Source organism: Amblyraja radiata, chromosome 26 (assembly GCF_010909765.2).
Source record: "Amblyraja radiata isolate CabotCenter1 chromosome 26, sAmbRad1.1.pri, whole genome shotgun sequence".
NCBI classification, from domain to species: domain Eukaryota; kingdom Metazoa; phylum Chordata; class Chondrichthyes; order Rajiformes; family Rajidae; genus Amblyraja; species Amblyraja radiata.
Window position 1 is genome coordinate 21153814 of NC_045981.1, and position 22790 is coordinate 21176603.

Genomic DNA, 22790 nt, shown 5'->3' on the forward strand with positions numbered 1-22790 from the left:
ACTTAGTGTCCTTTTTTGTAAACCAGCATTTGCCATTCCTTGTTTCTGAGGAAATCACTGCCTATTGGTAACTTCAGTCCAATGTCAATTCCTCAGACAAGCCTGGATTGTGAATCTTGGACTGATGGACGGTAACTTGGAACTAATACCATCCATGTGCAATGGCTAAACACCTACCAAAATGGAGAAGGAGGATCGTGGACAGAACCTACCTGGGATTTCCCTGGGTTTAACCCAAAGAATCTGGGAATATTTGGATATTACTAAGCCTCAGGGAACTTTGAAACAACTTCTGGATTCTGGATCCTTGTAGGCCCTGGGTTCTTGTCACCTGGGTTCTTGTTAAGAAGGACATTTGACCATCTAATCAGGATCAGCTTTGTGCAAGAACAATACAACTGCACCCTCCCCTCTGCCCACGACCCTCCAAATTCTTTCTCTTCTCAAATCAATTTCTAGCTCTTTTCTGAATCAGGGTTCATTGCAGCTCCTGATGGAGCATTCCCTCCGCCAACCGCTCACTGTAGGAAAACATCAATTTATTTGGCTCTTTTGCTAATCACCATCATTCGGTGTTCCACGGTTCTGACCCCTCCGTATATATAACATTTTTTGACAATCTGCAATTTATTCTCTTAATGACTCAAAATCTTTTGATCAGTTCCCCATACAGCCTCCCTCTTTTCCAAGGCAAACAGTCCCAGCTTCCACTAGTCTGTCCACAGAACTTACATCATGTGCCTTTATTGCTGGATATTGGTGTTGTACAGTGGGGGCAGGTTGGCAGAGAACTGTAACTTTGAGGATGTTAAGTAAAAGGCCCGTTCTCTTGAGTGCTTCAGTAAATCACAGGAAATAAATCACTTTCTGTTGGCAATTTCAGTCCAATTAATTAATGTTGGTAAATTTCTTCTGCAGCCTCTCCGATGCCTTTGTAACTCTCCCAAAGGTGACACCTACAACCTAGCACAATACTCCATGGAAATGCACCATAAAAAGTGGCGTGTTTTGTAGCAGACCAGGGAGTCACTGAAGAAATGGTCCATTTGAAGCGTTGAACATGGAGTGGAAGAAGTGTTTGGTCGTGGAATATTATTGAAACTTCTCTTCCCCTCTTGGATCTCTTTGTCTCCACCTTGGTGGATAGGCAAGTGACAAATAGGCAAATTAAAACCTAAAGTCTCCCGCCCTTTCTCCTGGCCTCCTGTTAAGATTCCATTTCACTCTCCCAGTTTTTCCGTCACCATCATATTTCCTCTGATGACAAGACTTTCTATGGACGTATGAGGTGCCTTTCTTCTTATACTGTGTGATTTCCACTCTGCCTGCGTCTCCTCCGGGTGGAGCAAGTGGGTGGAGCAAGAATTCCCCTGGTTTTACTTTCCTTCCCATAACCTCTGTATTCAACAGTTTATCCTTTGCAATTTCTGCCAGCTACAACATGTTTCTGACATCCTCCTCTCCTCTCGCAAGATTTCAAAGGGATTGTTTCATCCATGCCCATCTAATCAGCTCTTCCGCCCCTACCAATCGCTCCCTTCTCGTGACACTTTTCCATGCAACTGCAGAAGACACTACATCTGTACTTTCACACCTTTCTTCCCATCAGGGACCCAAGTAATCGTTCAGAGTAAAGCAGGGATTCACTTGCTCTTTTTACAATTTAAATAAAGGATCCATGGGGTCTGAGAAGGGGTAAAGAGGCGGTGAAGTTTAGAGGGGATCAGCCATGATGTCACGCAATGGCAGGGCAGGTTCAATAGGCCACTAGGCCAATCCTGCACCCCTTCCTCCACCCCACATACTGTAACTGGGACTGGCTGTAGAGTCATAGAGGCATAGTGATACAGTGTCGAAACAGGGCCTTTGACCCAACTCGCCCACACCAGCCAACAATGTCCCAGCTACACTAGTCCCACTTGCCTGCGCTTGGTCCATATCCCTTCAAACGTGTACCTGTACCTGTCTAACTGTTTCTTAAACAATGGGATAGTCCCAGCATCAACTACCTCCTCTGGCACCCTGTTCCAGACACCCACCACCCTTTGTGTGAAATGGTTACCCCTCGGATTCCTATTAAATCTTTTCCCCTTCACCTTGAACCTATGTCCTCTGGTCCTCGATTCCCCTACTCTGAGCAAAAGACTCTGGGCATCTACCTGATCTATTTGTCTCATGTTTTTGTATACCTCTATAAGATCTCCCCTCGTCCTCCTTCGCTCCATGGAATAGAGACCCAGTCTACGGAGTTCCCCTACTCTTCAGTATCCAGTTTCCATCCTCTGCGTGAATTCTCAGCTTTATCCTGCGCTACTTAATCCAAGGGTGAGTGAACGAGCGGACAGACGGACGAAAGCAACGATCATAGAGCGGAATAGGTGACATTTCGGGTTGAGACTGATTGGCGATGATCAGCCATGATCACATTGAATAGCGGTGCTGGCTCGAAGGGCAAATAGCCTACTCCTGCACCTAATGTATATTGTCTCTCTGTCCCTATCCTTAACTATAAGTGAGCTATAATTCATAGAACAAAACTCTTTCAAAATGAAGTTCTCCCAATACAAATTCTCCTGCTTATCAAATTCCTGTTGTTTACACTTGGCTGAAATGACATTCATTGGGACAAGATAGCCTATGCCAAGCACTTGGTTCTTAAATACAAGGCAGGACAGAACTGAGGCTGTTTTAGTTCTCAGTGCATGGAGACTTAATGCCCAACACTTGTCTGATGTCACTATCATTGTAGGTGAATAGTTATATAGTTATCCAGGGAATTTAAACCTATTTTGTGCCAGGCAGAGTCCACTCACCCTGTTTTATACCAGCCCTGTGGAGTGATACATTCCTTTGTTTTCTCTGGGTCATTCCAGTATCCCAACATTACATTGTGCCCACGGATCCACAGCTCCCCAGCCGTGTTCAAGGGAAGGATTTCCTCAGTTTGGGGATGCACAACTTTAGCCTATAACACAGATTGCAAAGCCTTAATGACAGGATACATGACTCGGTGAGCAATATCCCACTGACTCCCTTTAATAAACTAGTAGTCATTAAATGTGTTTCTTGGAGCAGTTTTTTCTGCAATACTCAAGGCCAGTGCTGCCAACCCTCTGGCAGTGATCCCAGCAAGTGAAGGTTAATAGTAAGATTAAACGAGAACTTACCAATTTGAAGTTTGATCGTTATTTTATGAGGAGTAACGTTGAGGGATTACGTGAAGAACCCCGCCAGGACGCATGCGTGTCATTCTTCAAAGCAGCGGTGTGAAATCACAGATAACTGTAATGACTAAACATAGTAAGATTAGAGAAGAGATACCAGTTAAGTATATGATCAAGGGTGGGAGCGGAGGGCACGCAATCCCTCAACGTTACTCCTCATAAAATAACGATCAAACTTCAAACTGGTAAATTCTCGTTTAATCTTACTATTTTACTTCGGAGTCATGTGAGTGACTACGCGAAGATTTTAAAGCTCTGTGATTTCATGCCGTGGAAACGAGTCCATGCATCACATCTGCCTTGATGACTGTAGGAGGAATTGTGTCAACATATTTTAGACATGAATCCGACATTGAAATCCATGAATTTATTAACACAAATTATAACCCCTATTTATGGGGTAATTAAATGACAGAACTTAAAATGTTTCTGCAAATGTTCCAGGTTTAATGACTGGTTTATGATAAAATAGTTGGAATGTTTTTCCCCCTGACCATCCTGCTGCCTTGAGGGTTTGGTCCATTGGTACATCCAACTGCATAGCTGCCGATGTAGCTGCAGCCCTGGTGGAATGAGATTTAAAATATTAGTATCCACCCCAGCCTGTGTTAGAACCTGTTTCAGCCATCTTGAGATGGTCTGGACCGACACTTTTTTGTGTGGTTGCTTATGGCTGACTAAACGTGCCTTCTCATTGCCTCTGATGATTTTCGTTTTCTCCATATATAACGACAAATGTTTTACTATACAGAGACGATCATCTGTTAGGTAAGACTTAAATTCGATATTGAGGCCCGCTGATCCCTGTCTGTTCTGTTTCACTAATTCATAAATATGAAACGTAACGTTTTTAGATGAAGAAGTCATGTTGTCCAGTCTTAATTTATGTAATGACTGTACCCTTTGTGCCGTGACCAATGCCATTAGCATGACTGTTTTTAATGTCAGTCTATGTAGGGACAGAGCTGTTGCTGGAGACCAATTCCTGAGCATCTTCAGGACAATACTCGCATCCCATATTTGGGAGTACCTGGTTCTTGGGGGATTGGTATTAAAAATTCCCCTCATAAGTTTTGTTACCAGTGGGTGAGTTCCAACAGAGTGACACTCTGTTCCTTGCCATAGATAAGTCGATAAGGCACTTCTGGTGCAGTTGATGGCACTATAACTGAGCCCCTCATCATAATGGAGGCCTGCCAGGTATTCCAGAACAGACGGGATGTTCATATCTCTGTAGGTGATGCTGTTTTTTTACAATACATCTCCCACTTCCTGATATAGACCAGATACTTTTTTTTTTTTTTTTTTTTTTTTTTTGAGGACCGTCTTTGGGCCGCCGAAATCATGTTCACTGTTCGGTCCGTCAGTCCCAGCTGTAGTAGAGGTATTTTTAAACTCTACAAATTAATAAATTCAAATAGTTATGGCATGGGTGGCTATCCCTTGTTACGGGATGAACCAACAAGTCTGGTCTATTCGGGATGGTGATACATGGTTCTAATACCATGTTCATTATCACTGGGAACAATGGTTGAGTAGGCCAATCGGGTACTACCAAAATACCATTCGCAGAGTCCTGCTGTATTTTCCTTAATACCCGACTGATGAGGCAGAAAGGAGGGAATGCATAAATAAACAATTTCCCCCCCAATGCAGCGAAAATGCATCTGTCGCCGCTGCCCCAGGGTCTGGTTCCCATGAAACATAATTTGATAACTGGTGATTAAGCCTGGATGCGAATAGATCGATATCTGGTGTTCCATATCGTGCTGTAATATCAGCAAATACTTTTTATTCAACATCCATTCGGTGTTTTCATTAAATTTGCGTGACCTGGTGTCTGCCACTAAATTTAGTTTACCTGGTAGGTAAGTCGCTGATATCCAAATATCTCTCTGGATACACCACTGCCAAATTGTATTAGCCAGATTGTCACATGATGTCGATTTGTTTCCACCCATGTGGTTGATATATGCTACCACGGTGGTATTGTCAATCTGTAGTCTAACATGCTGGTGATATGACCCAGTACAATATGACTTTAGGCCATAGAATGCACCCAACATTTCCAGGTAGTTTATGCCCAGTGTTAGTAATAATGATGCCTCCTGAGCAGTCCATCTACCTCCACAACTGGAGATGGAATTGGTGGCACCCCAACCAAGTGCACTGGCATCAGTTTGTAGCACCATATAAGGGTTACTGACAATGATTGGATTGAAACAAAGCCAAATGTTATCTATCCACCATTTTGGTTCCATTATAGCTTTGATTGGTAGCTGCATTGGTCTGTCAAAATGACCAGCATTGATTTTGAGTGCTTGTATTTTTGCTCTCTGTAAATTTTGGTAATGTAAAGGTCCAAATTGTGTGGCTGGAAAAGCAGCCACCATTTTGTCAATTACTTTTGCTACCAATCTGATGGACGGTTACTGATGTCAATGAGGTTATTGCAAGCCTCTATTAAGTCTCTAGCCTTTCCCTTTGGCAAAGTCACCGACATGTGAACTGAGTCAATTGTGAACCCCAAATAGTCCATAGTAGTGGAAGGTGTTAATTTAGATTTAACTGGATGGATAATAAACCCCAGTTTCAAATAACTGTTTTGTGGCTGTTACAGTTTGTTTGGCCAATTCCAAAGTTTTGCCCACAATAATTATGTCATCTAGATATGCCATGACCATGTGTTTTTGTTTCCGTAGAAACGCTAGGGCTGGTTCCAAAATTTTTGTGAACAGCCTGGGGCTGATGATAACCCATTTGGCAGTGCTGTATACTGCCAGAGCTGTCCCATCCAGTTGAATTTTAAGTAACATCTGTGGTCACCTCGTACAGGCACTGAATAGTAAGCATCTTTTAAATCGATGCTGGCCATGAAGTAACCTTTGGAAATTAATTGTTTAGCAGTAACAAAGGTTTCCATTTTGAAATGAATATATTGTACAAATGTATTCAATTTGGTCAGATCTATGATGATGCGACAACCACCATCTTTTTGTTTTTGGTAAAAATATTGGACACGAATTCTAGTGGTTCGTGTTGGGTTTTTTCAATTACACCTTTGCTCCATGCATTCAGAAAGGAGTGTATTCTCCCCCCCAACCTCCATGCTCCCTGTATTTTGTAGGGAACCAGACCCACCTACCTCCATAGTTACCAGTGGCAGGTTTACTTCTTTTTGTAAGTTCTTCGCTGATGTTGATGCGCTGGTGTCTGGATTTGTGGTTTGGTTGACATTGGAGGTCCGCGTATTTTCCAGGAAGGCCGGCCTGGGCCATGGCCTAAAAAAAGACTCATGTTTTGTGTGCCGGGCCTGCGAGCTTTCACCAGTCGGTCTTGCTCTACTGGTGGGTGCGTAGGGGTGCTGTCTATGGCTGTAGTGGGTTTTTGATGGAGTCCCTTTTATTAGTCCCAGGGTTTTTGCTTCCTCATCGAGCTCCTTGACTTGCTTCGATAGGTTGCCTCCAAATAGTAGTATCGGTGTCTTGATGTGGTGTCCAGTACAGCCTGTTCTTGTAGCTGGTTTAGAGACATATAGTCTATACTGGCAGCTAGCTTTTGCTCCATTTTTGGCCAGTCTGGTCTGGCTATATGAAGTTGGACACCATGTCCAGTAGGTGTTCTTGTTCCTGCACCCCCTGCACACTTGACTTTTCTTCTGCGAACCCCTCTTCCAGATCTGCCCAGAACTGACCCGCAGTGCTCCCCTCTAATGAGGTAGAAGCACTGTGCAGCCCTTCAAGAGGTACTGCTGTGGGTTTGCCATAGGGCCCACTGTGACCCGACTCCATCTCCCAGAGCCTGTCACGTTGGAGCAAATGCTCCACACACCGCTCCATCCGGCTCCAGCGCTCACGGTCGCTGGCCGCCCGCGGCTGCTCAAAGTCGGACTCCTCTGAGTCCACGACTTTGATGGTTTTTTGTCTTGCCTTACCGCCCGGCCGCGGAGAGGATCTGGCTGGTGCGGAGGCGACATCGGGCACAACTGATCCCATTATAGGTGATTCAAATGCCGCTGGCCGCTGCTAGCCCACCAGCATTGTCGCAGCCCGTTGGTTTCTCCACCTGTAATCAGCATGGGAAAACACAAAAAGACCGCAGCTCTTACCTGTAGGTCCTGGGTTTAAATTGTCGCTACGGGGGAACGTCGTTCCACCCCGCCTCCTGCCGTTTTCGGCTTGTCAAAAGTCGACGGCCCCATTCTGAATAGTCTCCCGCCCGGCCGTGGTGTTCTGGCCGGCGTGGGACCAAAAGTCGGCACAGCTGATCCCTTACGGGGCTTGTGCCTTCAGCTGCTGCTGGCTCACGCAACTTCGCGGTCCTCCCCAGCCAGCTTCACTCGCAGCACTTGTGGACACTATTTTGTCCAGCTTCCCCCCCTGTGTAAAAACAGCGCGGGGACAAAAACTACCACAGTGTAAATCACTTACCTGCAGGTCGCGGTTTCAAACTTACCGCTGCGGGGGAGCGCTCCAACCCGCCTGTCGTTTCACAAGCGTGAAAGCGATATGACACGCATGCGCCTGGCGGGGTTCTTCACGTAGTCACTCACGTGACTCCGAAGTAAAATCATTGTAGCTACATCAGCAAAAAATGGCCGGGAAAAAAACACAGGGACACTGAACAATGTTTTTCTTTCAGCTTCTTGGAATATTTTCATATATTTATGCGAGTCAGCAATAATCCACTCAGAGCTGTCATGTTTCCATTATCAAGGGAGGCTGGTGTTATATCTGTAACGATTGACGTGTGTCAACAATGAAGTGAGTATGGTGAAGAGGAGGTCTATGGTAGGACATCATAGAATGAACATCCAGACTGGCAACCAGAGATAATTAAACGAAGCTTATATTAGTATTTGGCCCTTTAATGAGAAACAAAACGAAACAGCATTATTGCGAACTGGCTGATATCAACGAAACACAAAAAGGAGGGAACTAATGTAATGATTGCCATAATACATAATCTTAAACACAGCACAGTTAGCAGGGACGACACTAACTGCAGCAACACATCAAAGCTGAGCTCAATACCTGTTCACTGCGGAAGTCAGGCAGGGCCAAGGCAATTAGGTTAATGACATGGTCATAGACAGGAACCAGAATGAACAGACTTCTCAAATCAGAGAAAAGCGGAGAGAGAAAATGAATAAGGACATGGAGGGAAAAAGAAAACAGAAGAGAGAATGAGACTGTGATGGAATGAAAAGTAAGAAATGGGTGGATGAGAATTGGAAGGGGAGAGAAAGGAGAACAAGGGAAAAGGGGAAGAAGGACACATGGTGAAAGCAGGTAAGGAGAGAAAAAACCCGGCAGGAGATGAAGGAGGGGAGAGGAGGGTTATGTAGCCTGGGAAGGTGAATCAATTCTGCAAATTAATTTTGCCAGCAATTAATTGCACAGCTTCATTCTTACCTCGGTGTGCGGTGAGATGTAGCCAGCTGTCTCTAATTTCCGTGTTATTTCATCCATTGGGAATCCCTGAAATGCGATAGGACTGGTCTCTGTTGACCCATACGCTCCCTGTTAAACAGAGAGGACATCTGTCATTCACTACTGTCATACCACAGTAAACCCAGCACTCCGTGATGAAAGTGTTGGTTCAGGCAGATGATCAGTCCACTGTTACACGTGATGGTTTCTGAACAAATCCAGCATGTATCCTGTTTAAAAAATCAGGATTAATGTAATAAGGCTAATTACCAACTCGTCATCTCAGAAAAGAGTCAAACAGACATACAGCATGGAAACAGCCCCTTAGAGCCAACTAAGCCATGTCGACCGAGCTGTCTTCCTGGTTGCTGTTTCCTCCCTTTATCCTCCTCCGACATTACACCTTTGCACATATGAATCTCTAACTTTTTCCCCAGTTCTGCTCAATCTGATCATTGACTACATTTTTTCTTCAGAGATGCTGCCAGACCTGCTGTGAATTTCCAGCATATCAGTTTTAATATGGGCATTTTACTGTGGGCAAAATGCAGTCCTGTGAGCCAATTCAGATCAGTGAGCATGGGGGTGAAGGGACAGGACCCAGTGTGTGTGAGAACAAGGGCAGAAAGTATCACATTTGCCACGCAGCCTGTGTCATCGGGTGCACAGAGTAATGCCAGGAATTCCCATCCATGTGTCTACAGAATGGTTGGACAGGAAACAAATATTAAAAGAGATGACAACTTCAATCCGCTCCGTTGCTGATACCTGACACCACAACTGTCAGCCCAGGGTCTGCAGAAATCCTGGTTAGATCCAAGAAAAACATTCCACTAAACGACTCCCATTTAGTTGGATTGTGTAGAAACCTCGTCCAAACATATGATTCTAATATACCATTCCAATTTTCTTACATAACAGAAAAATATAGATCAAAGGCCAAGTCTCAAATAAACCAACTCATGACAATTTTATTGCAGAGATCCTGGCCCAGTATCACAGTTTGGATAATCCTTGGCCATCTTTTAACTCTGGGTCAGCCATCTCGAATATTCTTTCTCTATCCCCCCTGGTTCAATAGGAAAATAGATCCAGATGCAATGAATCCTGGACTATTCTGTGAAACTGGAGAGCATTGGCAAACCTCAGGTGCATCCATGCCTACCATTTTACAGATTGCTCTTCAGAATGCTCAATGTGTTGAAGAAATTATTCATCCTTCAATAATCAATAGTCATTAGTCAGATTTATTTGTCACATACACAATAAAGTGCAGTGAAATGAATTTGCCAGCAGCGGTACAATAAAAAAAGAACACACAATACACAATAAAAATTTAACACAAACATCCACCCCAGGATTCATCACTGTGGTGGAAGGCACAAAATTCAGTCAGTCCTCCTCCATTTCCCCCCGTGGTCGGGACCACAAACCTCCGCAGTCGCCGCTGCGAGCGGCCAGATGTACAGGCAAGGTAAGTCCCGAATCGGTGCTTCCCTGCCGGAGACCACGGCTTCAAGATTATGTAGGCCGCAAACCGGCGGTTGAAGATCTAAGTCCCCGCTGCGCGGCGGTTAGAAGCACCGCAGACCGCGGCTTCAAGGTGATGTAGGCCGCGGGCCGGCGGTCGGAGCTCTTCTCCTCCGGGGTCCCCAACGAGGGATCCCAAGCTTTGGACGCCGTGCCAGCTGGAAGCTCCACCGCGGCTTCAGGCTGCCGTGGGCCAGCGATCGGAGCACTCCCTTCTGGCGATCCCCGGCAAGGGCTCGCCTGCTCCTCGATGAAAAGTCCATGCTGCGCTCGCTGCTGAAGCTCCGGGCCCGACTCCGGGAAAGGCCGCACCAATCCTTGGTGTTAGGCCGCGAGGGAGGCGACATGGAAAAAGTCGCCTCTCCGTGGAGGAGACGACCGAAAGCGGTTTCCCCGCTTACCCCCCCATCTTCTGTTGCTTACTTAGCACCATTCTCCCCAGGATTTTGGAGGTTGGTTTCACCGAGGCTTGGTTGGAGGAACATGTGATAGTGGCAGGAGGCAAGTGCACAGTACTGGCAATCAGGGATATTGGCAAAGCTGTAGGGTTCACAAGAAGAAAATTGCCTCTTGCTCCTGATGTAAGAGGTTCAAATCAGACCTGGGCTTTATCTTCCCATTCTTGAAAGAAATACTCTAATTTATATATCACCATTTGTGACATAGCTAATGGGGTTATGCTATCAATGGGTCGGTGGCTTCAGCAGGTAAAGTGCAACCCCACAACTCCATGGACATGGGTTTGATCCTGTCATGTGCTGTTTATTTGAAGTTTGCACATTTTCCATAGACTCTGTGGTGCTTCAGCTTCTTCCCACATATCAAAGACACTTCTTCTTCTTGCGTCTGGTGTGCACAGCCTAAAGTTGTAAGACAACTTGTGTTTGATCTTCTGTTTGTGCACGCCAGGTTGATTGCATTTGTTGAAACAGGGTGGACCACGTGAAGGTTGCAATCTCCCACCCCATATCAAAGACACGTGGGTTGGTTAACTGGTCACTGTGAATAACTCTTTTGCCAAGATAACTGACAAAAAAATCAAAGAGGAGATGATGGGCATATAAAAGAGAGTAAGCTGCAGGAATACAGGGAAATATGGAGAGGGTAGGTTTATTATTGTCATGTGTACCAGGCTACAGTTACAAGTTTTGTTTTGCATGTAATTCAATCAAATTAGATAATACTACACATAAATACAATGGGACTAGTGGCATTGCTCTAAGGGGAGCTGGATAGAGGGCTGAATGGCCTACTCCTGTGTCATTATAGGGTTAGTATGTACTTTTGAAGTATATCACGGGTGAAATGTACTCATTGACTTGTGGGCCTCAAAATCCTATAAACAGGAGGGTGTTTCATTCTTATCATGTAAAAGGTGAATCCAACAATACTGCACCCCCACAGTGGAGCACTGAAAGATCAGGCTGGGTTATGCTCTCAAGCCTCTGGAATAAAGATCAAACACATGACCTTTCCACTACCTTCCACTAAGAGGAAATGGACAAACTCCAAAACATATGGAGGATATACTGCTGCTGCAGTTGCCGGGGATGAATGTAGAGGAGGAACTCCAAGAGGCGAAGAGCAGGTAACCCTCACTCCTTGCCTTGGAGTTCACCAAAATCATCTTCTGACCCAACATCTGCTCCTTTAGAAGAAGGGTTATATGCTCACACTTGTTCCAAAAGGAGTGAGCTCTGTGATCAGCAGCCTGAAGGATGGGGACAGCTCAGTGGGGTTCTTGCAGCTGGACATGTTAAGTTTCTGCAAAGCCTTCAATGCCGGTCTGGGTGATCCAAAGGCCTCAGACAGCACATGCTTCTGGAATTTCCTGGCCTCTATCTCAGAGGCCTTAGATGTTAACAAGTGGGAGAGTCAGGATCGCTCACAAACCCTGGTACAGGTGATATGGGCTATCTGTTCCATCAGGACAAAGTTCATCAATAATATTCCTCACACAATGGGTTACCAACTCACAATGAGTTGTAGGTGGCTCTATGGGACTGGATGGGCTCAGACTTGCTGGAAAAGTGCCGCGTTATGGTTCCAATGCACAGTTGAAATGTTTTAAGTAACTCATAAAAAGATAGTTTACTAGTGGTGCCCCAATGGTTCTGGGCCTTCCTAAGGTTACTGTCCTTGTAAATGACTTGGATAATAATGCTAGAAACATGGTAGATATGTTTAAGATTACACCAAAATTAGTGAGGGGTTTAGATGCTGGTTGAGTACAATCTATTGCAACAACAGTTGGATCCTGATCAATACTAAAGCTGATGGGGTACAGGCTGGGATTAATAGGGCTACTTTATGGAAACCAAAGGGCACCATTTCATCATTAGATAACAGCTAGAGAACCATGGCTAGTGTAAGTTGCATCAGGTGGCCAATGATATTGTGGTCCTGGGGGATAGGGGGTCAAAAAGGTTGACAGACGTCTGTACATTAAAACATGTTCAGCACATCGTACCAGTTGCAGAATTTATTATTATAACTCCTACATCCCCTCATCCCTTATCCTGTCCTTTCTAAAGACTCTGCAGGGTTAAAAGCTATTTCCCAATCTTGGTTGGTTTGCTGTCAAGAATGTTTAATTGTCAATTGCACCAGTATGAGAACCATGAACGTGCAGAGTGGTTCAAGATGGGAAGAAACTGTTCTTGAACCTGGAGATCATCATTCTCAGGCTCCTGTACCTTATTTCCAGTGGTGGCAGTAAGACGAGAGCATGGTCAGGGTGGTGTGGGTCTTTGATGATGTTAGCTGCCTTTTTGATGACTGTTCAATGGCGGGGACTCTTTAATAGTAAGATTAAACGAGAACTTACCAGTTTGAAGTTTGATCTGTATTTTATGAGGAGTTACGATGAGGGATTACGTGAAGAACCCCGCCAGGACGCATGCGTGTCATTCTTCAAAGCAGCGGTGTGAAATCACAGACAACTGTAATGACTAAACATAGTAAGATTAGAGAAGAGATACCAGTTAAGTATATGATCAAGGGTGGGAGCGGAGGGCACGTAATCTCTCATCGTAACTCCTCATAAAATACAGATCAAACTTCAAACTGGTAAGTTCTCGTTTAATCTTACTACTTTACTTCGGAGTCACGTGAGTGACTACGTGAAGATTTTAAAGCTCTGTGATTTCATGCCGTGGAAACGAGTCCATGCATCACGTCTGCCTTGACTGTAGGAGGAATAGTGTTAACATAATTTGGACATGAATTCGACATTGAAATCATAAAATTTATTAACACAAATTATAACCCTTTTATGGGTTTGAATTAATTTACAGAACTTAAAAATTTTTCTGCAAATGTTCCAGATTTCATTACTGGTTTATTGTAAAATAATTGGAATGTTCTTTCCCCTGACCATCCTGCTGCTTCGAGGACTTGGTCCATGGGCACATCCAATTGTATTGCTGCCGATGTAGCTGCAGCTCTGGTGGAATGAGATTTTAAAATGTTAGTATCCACCCTAGCCTGTGTAAGCACTTGTTTCAGCCATCTCGAGATGGTCTGGACTGTCACTCTTTTGTGAGGTTGCTTGTGGCTGATCAGCAGTCCCTTCTCATTGCCTCTTAGGATTTTTGTTTTCTCTATGTATAATGACAGGTGTCTAACTATACAGAGACGGTCATCTGTAGGGTACGACCTAAATAGTATGTTGAGGCCTGCTGATCCCTGTCTGTTCTGCTTTACTAGCTCGTAGATGTGGAACGTAATATTGTCAGGTGAGGAAGTCATGTTGTCCAGTCTAAGTTTATGCAGTGACTGTACCCTCTGTGCCGTGATCAATGCCATTAACATGACTGTTTTTAAAGTCAGTCAGTGTAGGGACAGAGCTGATGCTGGAGCTGGTTTTCTGATGTCAATGAGGTTATTGCAAGCCTCTATTAAATCTCTAGCCTTTCCATTAGGTAGTGTCACCATCATGTGAACTGAGTCAATGGTGAATCCCAAATAGTCCATAGTGGTGGACGGCGTTAGTTTAGATTTAACTGGATGGATGATAAATCCCAGTTTTTCAAATAGCTGTTTTGTGGCTGTTACAGTCTGTATGGCCAATTCCAAAGTTTTGCCCACAATGAGTATGTCATCTAAATATGCCATAACCATGTGTTTACGCTTCCGTAGAAATGCTAGGGCTGGTTTTAAATTTTTTGTGTACAGCCTGGGGGCTGATGATAGCCCATTTGGCAGTGCTTTATACTGCCAGTGTTGTCCCATCCAGTTGAATTTTAAGTAATATCTGTGGTCACCTCGTATAGGCACTGTATTGTAAGCATCTTTTAAATCGATGCTGGCCATGAAGTAACCTTTGGAAATTAATTGTTTAGCAGTAACAAAGGTTTCCATTTTAAAGTGAATATATTGTACAAATGTATTCAATTTTGTTAGATCGATGATGATGCGACAACCACCATCTTTTTTGATTTTGGTAAAAATATTGGACACGAATTCTAATGGTTCGTGTTGAGTTATCTCAATTACACCTTTTATGTAGAGCCGCTCCAGTTCAGCTTGTGCTTCTGATTTTTCTTTATCAGAGAGCACGAACACTCGGTTCGGTATATGTTGAACTGGAGGGCTGTACTTGTGTATAAACTCTATTGTATATCCTTGGATACTGCTTAAGATGTAAGTATCGGTTGTTAATATGCTCCATGCATTCAAAAACCAGTGTAGTCTCCCCCCAACCTCCATGCTCTCCATATTTTTTAGGGAACCAGACCCACCTACCTCGATTGTTACCAGTGGCAGGTTTACTTCTTTTTGTAGTTTTTCCGCTGTTGTTGCGCTGGTGTCTGGTTTTTCGGTTTGGTTGGCGTTGGGGTTCCCCGCATCTTCCAAGAAGGCCGGCCTGGGCCATGGCCTAAAAAAGACTCATGTTTGAAATACCGTGCCTTCGAGCTTTCACCAGTTCTGCTGGTGGGTGCGTAGGGATGCTGTCTTTGGTTGTAGTGGGTTTTTGTTGGTGTTCCTTTTATTAATCCCAAGGTTTTGGCTTCCTCATCAAGCTCTTTTACCTGCTTCGATAGGTTGCCTCCGAACAAAAGTATGGGTGGTTTCGTGGTCCCAGGTTTGCACAGTCCCGCGAATTTTGGGTTCAGTGTGGGTTCAATGGCATTTTTCCTGATGTTATTTATTTCATGCTGGGTGTTGCAGAATAGTGTCAGTGCATCTTGTTGATCCTGGGACATGTTCCTGTCGTCCACTGTACGGGCAAATGCTGTTATCCCTGCGGTCAGTACTTTCAGTACTTTTTGCAATTTTACATCCATGCTCCTGACTCCTATTCCAATGTGTTTCCATATACAGTTGTTAACTATTGGAACGTTCAGAGATATGCAATTGCCCGGTGCCAGGTGTCTTCCTGTGGTGTCCAGTACAGCCTGCTCTTGTAACTGGTTTAGTGACATGTAGTCTATACTGGCAGCAAGCTTTGGCTCCAGATTTTGTCCAGTCTGTTCCGGCTGTATAAAATTGGCCACCATGTCCAGTAAGTTCTCTTTTTCCTGCACCCCATGCACACTTGTCTTTTCTTCTGCGGACCCCTCTTCCAGGTCAGCCCAGCAGAGACCCGCAGTGCTCCCCTCCGATGAGGTAGAAGCACTGTGCAGACCTTGAAAAGGTACTGCTGTGGGTTTACCATAGGGCCCACAGTGACCCGACTCCATCTCCCGGAGTCTGTCACGTTGGAGCAAATGCTCCATACACCGCTCCATTCGGGTCCAGTGCTCTCGGTCGCTGGCCGCCCGCGGTGGTTCAAAGTCGGACTCCTCTGAGTCCACGACCTTGTTAGTTTTGTGTCTAGCCTTGCCGCCCTGCCGCGTGGATTTGGCCGGTGCGGTGGCGACATCGGGCACAGCTGATCCCACTACGGGTGATCCAAGTGCCGTTAGCTGCTGTTGCTGGCTTCCCGCTACTCCGCGGTCCTCCCTCACCAGCTTTGTCGTAGCCCTTGTCTTCTTTGTTTTCTCCATTTTCCTACCTGTGGTTGGAAATGGGAACAAAAAAGACCGCAGAGTAAACGCTTACCTGCAATTAGCGGCTTTTTAAACTGCCGCCGCGGGGGAACGTCCTTCCACCGCGTCTGACGTTTCGCAATGCGTGTAGCGATATATGGCACGCATGCGTCCTGGCGGGGTTCTTCACGTAGTCACTCACGTGACTCCGAAGTAAAATCAAGGGGTAAGTGTAAAAGGGGAATAGTTTGCCCAAAACAAGTTATTTTGAAAACGAATCAAGGAATCTCAATATATAAACTTTTCTGGTTGAAGGAATACGGTCTTGCAGGTGGGAATGAGAGAGACGGTGATACACAATGTTAGTGACTGTGGCAAACTCCAATGAAAGGCCACTTTGTGGGAATCGGAAGGCTGTGCTGAGTCTCTGCTGTGTGCACTGAATAGTGATTGGGTGTAGAAGGGGCTGGAAATTCACTTCCATCTTGCTTTTATTTACTTCCTCTTCCATTCCCACATTCAGCAATGTGGAAAATTTCTGAGAAAAGGGTTTGGACAAACAGCAGAATCGGCTTCACTGATGAGGAACATTTGGAATTGAAACAACTCTGTCCCTGAAAGAATTCTCCTGCTTTGCCTGTTCCCATCTCCACACATTAATGAGGCAGAGGAGGTGAATGTTAGGAGCGCTGCTTTAATTAACCTTTGTTGTAATTGTTTGAGGGGACTGTGTGGAGAAAGCCTCACTCTGCAATCTTACTGTGCCTGTCATAAGAGGCCATGGAGTCATAAAGCCATACAGCACAGGTCAGACGGGCCCATCAGCCCAACTCATCCACGTCTACCAAGTTGTCTAACCAAGCTAGTTCCACTTATGAGCGCCTGGCCTTTATACCTTTGCCATTCATGTACCTGTCCAAATCCCTTTCAAATGTCATAATTATATGCTTGTTCCATATACCAACCACTCTCTGTGAAAAAAGTCACTCTTCGGGTCCTTTATAAATCTTTCTGCTCTCCCTTAAATCTATGCCCTTTATTTTTACACGCCATTGCTTTGGGGAAATGACAGTGCCTTTTCAACTTATCTACACTCCTTTTGATTTGATAAACCTATATAATGTCACTCCTCAGCCTTCTACAGTCCAGGGAAAAAAGACCCAGTCTATCCTGCCTCTCCTTGAAACTCAAATCTGGTAAAGTCATTGAGTATAAGGTCTCCAGTGGGAGACTTATTAAGGTTCCAGATGGTAATGACATAGATTTACCTCAAAAATTAAAATGTGATAAACAATGTGAAAGTCAGTACATAGAACACTACGAATTAAACAGATTACACAGGACGGTACTTCCAAAAGACCATTATAAGGTGAAAACACCTTCCTCAGAATGTGGATGGATGTCAAGAAGTAAAACATATATGAGGACTTGCATGTTGACAGGGTGAAGCTCACAGCTTCATATATCAGCTGCTAGCCCTTGCTTATGTCTCTCTGTGCCTGATGCCCCCCCCCCCCCCCCCCCCCTTGTGTTACAGCAGTCCATCATGCCGTTAATGCAGCTCTCTCAGACCAGGACAATGTTTCTCCTTTCATTCCATACCTGATTTTCTGCAGGTTTCTTGCCTGTTTATTCAAAGGACTTGTACACATAGAGGAGGAATTATACACCTCAATGGATGTGCTGTCAATATTTACAATGATGGAGTTTCATTGGATGAGTTTCATCCTCGACCTGTATTTTGCAAACTGTGCATCAAGGACTGGGAACATTTTATTCCTGGAATAATTTTTTTCTCGTTTAAATGTTGTGATTGGCCATGGATCTTTAGACTGGGATGTGGTTTGAGATATTGAAATTCTATATTTGGATTGGGGGTATTTTTGGATTAATGACATGTTTACATGAGCTTGACCATGATGCAGTATTCAGAGAATGCAGGGGTGTTGATGCCTGACATGAGGAGCTGAGGTCTGGGCTAAACGCAAAGAGTCCACTGCATTCAATGAAAGTGAGTGTTTAAATGTATCAAAAGCAACTGCTTTTACAAGAATCAAGAGCAGGAAGCAGCAGGTATGGTCTCCCTCAGTGCGGCCCACCTTCACTGACTGCAGCTGGTTTCTGTGGATTCCCAGCCTAAGCCTTGGTTCAATGGACAACCCATTCATTTCCTTATAGGACTCCCAATAGAGAATTATTCTGAAAGTAGCGTTGTTACAAAACCTAACATCAGCAGCGCTCCAGATCTGCCACTGCCTGTGCGTCCGATTCCGGAGGCTGTGGGGGGGTGGGGGGGGTGTTGGGATTAAAATTCAGGTTCGTATTGGTTGTCGGAGAGGTATTTGCTTGGACTTTCAAGTTGATAAAGAAAATTCGATCTGCGCTTCTCGTATTTTTAAAAAAAAGTTGCCGGTCGATTGCATCGCTGGATTGAAGTTAAACGCGACTTCTAACGCCTTCAACATCACGGATCAAAATCAACATCAAGGACTTCCACATCAGGACAAAACAAAAGTTATATCATTTATTTAACATCTTAACCTTGCTTTTTGGTGTGGTTTCATTTTAACCTGATGATTCGAAATATGTTATTTAGGCCCCGATATTGGCCGTGTCTTGCCTGCCGATATCGCGAGGCTTATCATGGCAGCGGCCACATTCCGATCTATCACAATCCACTCTCAAGATAACCAAATTCATTATTTTTTTGCACAATCATGTCATAAGAACATCTAACTCATCCATATTTTGTGTTATTGTCTATTTAAAAAATGTGGCTAAAATTATTTTTAGCCTTTTCTTAAGAATGGGATGGATGTTTAGATCTAGTAATTGAATTTAGATTAATTTAATTGATTTCTTGACACCGATGAATATGAATTTTTTGTTGGGTATTTACTATTTGTTTTAATGTTACAATAATATTAAATTTCTGATCTTGAGAATATCACATTTTTGAATTTTCAAGGCAGTCTCAAGGAAATATTACTATTTCCGTCACAACGGTCAATTTTGTAATTATCTACAATTAGGTAACTAACTAATTATATGCTTTAATTTCAGGTCATCCAAGCAAGATGTATCATATTTGTTTCAGAATGCTTCAATCTATAATAACTGGAAATTTTATTCAGTTCTCTTATTTTTTAAGAAAGTTATGGGCTTTTATGTCAATTGACTGTCCGCAATCACAGCTTTTGTGTTAAGTTAATGGAAAAGCAACAGGGAACAAGATGCTAATTTACGAGTATGAAAATGACCATAACTTTTTTAATACGGACGATATGAAAGTGAATTAGGAATCAAATTAAAGTTATTTTTATGCTTTATCTGATGGGATAAATTACAGGCTTGATTTTTTAAATCTCAAAATTTTGTAACATTCCTACTGAAAGGTTGGAAATGGCACACGAGTTACTCTCCCAGAGGCTAGAAAGACAGAGCAATATCATGAGCAGAATAAGACTGCAGCCAAACCTGGAATCTTCTTGCAGTGAGTCGAACCTGGCATCGTGTCCAGTCTTCACAAGGGTGCAATGCCACCCACTGCCTCTGTGCTGATTTATGTTCATCAACGGAATGGTTGATATGAACTTTCTCTACTGTCACATAAAGACTTTCTGTGACTGCTCTGGGAAACTCAACTTTGTTTTTCACTTTCTTAGACAAACTGCCGTCCAATGTACACCCTGGTACCACTAAATCATCTGTGCTGTCTGAGGACAGTTGAACTCAAGCCTGACCTCTCATGATAAGACTATGTCTGCAGACTCATCTCTGTTACATCGTCTGACTTGGAGATAGAGAACACATTCATTGTTTGCTGGCTTTAAATCCTGGATCTCTCTAACGACACCACCATGGGACGCAGCTGCACCACACAGACGCACTAAGCTGCCCCTCCACGCAGGGCTGAGGTCAGAGGTGCTGTCTTCTGGAAGAAAACATAGAAAAGTACAGCGCAGGAACAGGCCCTGCGGCCCACAATGTTCACACAGAACAAGATTCCAAGTCAACTAAACTACTCTGGTTGCATGTGATCCCTATCCCTCCATATCCATGTGCTTAGCCAAAAGCCACTTCAATATCCGCCCCAGGTAAACGGTTCTGACTATCTAACCTATGCATGGAGAGTAATTTTATATACTTCTACCAGATCTCCTGTCAGCCTCTGACGCTCCAGAGAAAACAATCCAAGTTTGTCCCACCTCAATTTATAGCTAATAGCCTCTAATCCAGGCAGCAATCTGGTAGATCTTTTCTGCACCCTCCCCAAAGCCTCCTCATCCTTCCCCAGGTGGGGTAACCAGAAAGCCATGCATACTCCAAATGACTTCCTGACTCTCATATGCAATGCCCTAACCTGTGAACATAAGCAAACTATCTGCTTTCTTTGTCACTCTTATTTACCTCTATCTACTTGTGTTGCCGCTTTTAGGGAGCTATGGAGTTGGACCCTAAGATTCCCAGAAGCTAAACTGAGCCACCTCTGTTCTTTCCGGTGTAGTGTTAAATTAAATGGATTGGATTTAAGGAAGTACACAACAATTATTTCCTGTGCAGCTGTTGTGCACAAAGTGCTGCATTGCTTCCCATGCTGCAACAGTAGCGACACTGCAGATGTACAATAATGGTTGTAAATCCCTGAGAGACACCCTGATGGCAGCAGATATACAACTCTTTCTTAACTCCAGATGCCCAAGAAGGCAGCCCAATAAATCTTGATTCTGAGAATAGGCAATATACAGCAGCTTTGCCAGCAAGGCACATATCCCAAAGAATGAAAAAAAAATATTGCCTTAGGATTGGGAGTGTTAGTGTCATTAGTAGGCCACTCAGGCACCTAGACTTCAATAATCACTTGTTTGTATCTTAACACCAGATTCTCACCTTTGCTCCAAATCCTTCAATACAGTACCTTATCCAACAATGATCGATCAGTCCCTGTTTAAACCTCCATAAAGCCATTGGTAAAGTTTTCCGTTATCCATTGTGTGAAACTGGAATTCTAAATGTCTCTCGTCTGGCAGATTGCCCTGATTTTATGATAAAAGGGCCACTGGGTGCCTGAGGGGCCTCCTTCTGACCCAAACCTTAGGCAATGTTTTTATCCATTCTTGGGATATGTGCCTTGCTGGCAAAGCTGCTGTACAGTATATTGCCCATTCTGGCAATTGAATGAATTACTGTGGTAAGTCATCTCAAAGCACTGCACTGCAATGTAATCTGACACCTGACTTGGTTCTGTATTCCTTTGGGAGAGGGAAACTTTCCTTACCCCATCAAATCTCTATCACTTTGAATATTGTGTTCAGTACAACTCAACCAAACACACAGGGAAATATAAACCAAAGTTTGCAATGTTATGTTTTACTCTACTGGACCCAGTATTTTTATAGTAGGTCTGGTTTTCTGTGTCCCTATGGCAATGTTGAGAACTGAATGCAGAGCTCTCAGCAGAGTGTAGCATGCAGGGACAAGGAAGTAACTGGCAGGTTAGCTGGGCACGTGGTAGAAAATGCAGAGGTAGAAATAAATGATTTTGATTAAGAGGAAGGTGAACCGATGGAAGACCAGCTAATGTAGCCTTGGAGAAATGACCTGTTGAAGGAAATTCCAATATAACTATAGGTTGAATCTTACTTACAAGGAACACTTTGCAGCACAATGCTTTGAGTACCATCCACTGCATGTGCCTAAATCCATGATGTATGCCACTCCCACTAACATAGCCTTTCCATCCACATGCAGCAGCTCACACAAGGGGGTCACTTCAATCCACACATGATGGAATTTTTCAGATCTCCATCATAAACTCCAGTGGGGATAAATAATCTGCAATATCCATCCACAGAATTGCATTTAAAGGTGAGCTAGACCACAGGCACATTGATACCTCCCAGCTTGCACTGGACAGTGCCACACTGACTGGAAGACTTGTTTATATCATGCTACAGCTTTGCCAGGTTCATCCGCAACAGCAACACAAAGGAGATATTCAGGTCAGAAATGGACCTCCCACTGGGGAAACAGACCACAGGGAACGTTTGAGCCTTGCTGCCACTTTTATCCCGCAACTCCTTTTGCTCCAATGTGTTTGCAGACTGAGGTGTTCAGTGTGTGCAGTGTGCGTTCACCATCAGTTGGAGCGACAGCTGAGACTTCAGTGCGAGCATTTTTTGGTGTGAGTGTTGCTGGAGGTGTGAGCTCATGTCAGTGTAATGTGGGCACCAGGGACCTCGTCATCACCTTGATCAGCAACAGAGCAGATTAGAAGGGCAGGTGCCTGGTCCTGATCCCATTCCTTGTCTTCTTATGTTGTGATGCAAACTGATCTCGGCTCCAGACAACAATATCCATTTCCTAACCTGACCAGAGGACAGTATCCTTCTCCATGATTATTCCATCCTCTACAACCACCAATTGGTGAAATTGTATTTAAAATATTGTTGCTCAGACCCCCTCCCCTCAGACTCCCTCGAACTCCCTTCTCAGCCTTCCTTTCTTCCCTAATTTGCATGCTAAAACCTTCACCCTCCTGACCTCATCTTCATTCCATTCCTTTCTTCACGGTTCCTTGCTGGCAACATTCGTTCTCCAAAAGTTTCAGGTAACGACGACTCCAAGGAAGC

At 44.2% G+C, this 22790-nt stretch overlaps 1 protein-coding gene across 1 annotated transcript in view; it reads right to left on the bottom strand.

Annotated features, from left to right (window-relative positions):
- acsf2 (acyl-CoA synthetase family member 2) overlaps positions 1-22790 on the bottom strand; it is a 79443-nt gene that overhangs the window by 13783 nt on the left and 42870 nt on the right. The window contains exons 10-11 of the mRNA XM_033044459.1: positions 8639-8746; positions 2814-2965 (exon numbers count right to left, since the gene is read on the bottom strand). Coding sequence (XP_032900350.1) covers positions 2814-2965; positions 8639-8746 — 260 coding nt within the window. The remainder of the gene's footprint in view (positions 1-2813; positions 2966-8638; positions 8747-22790) is intronic.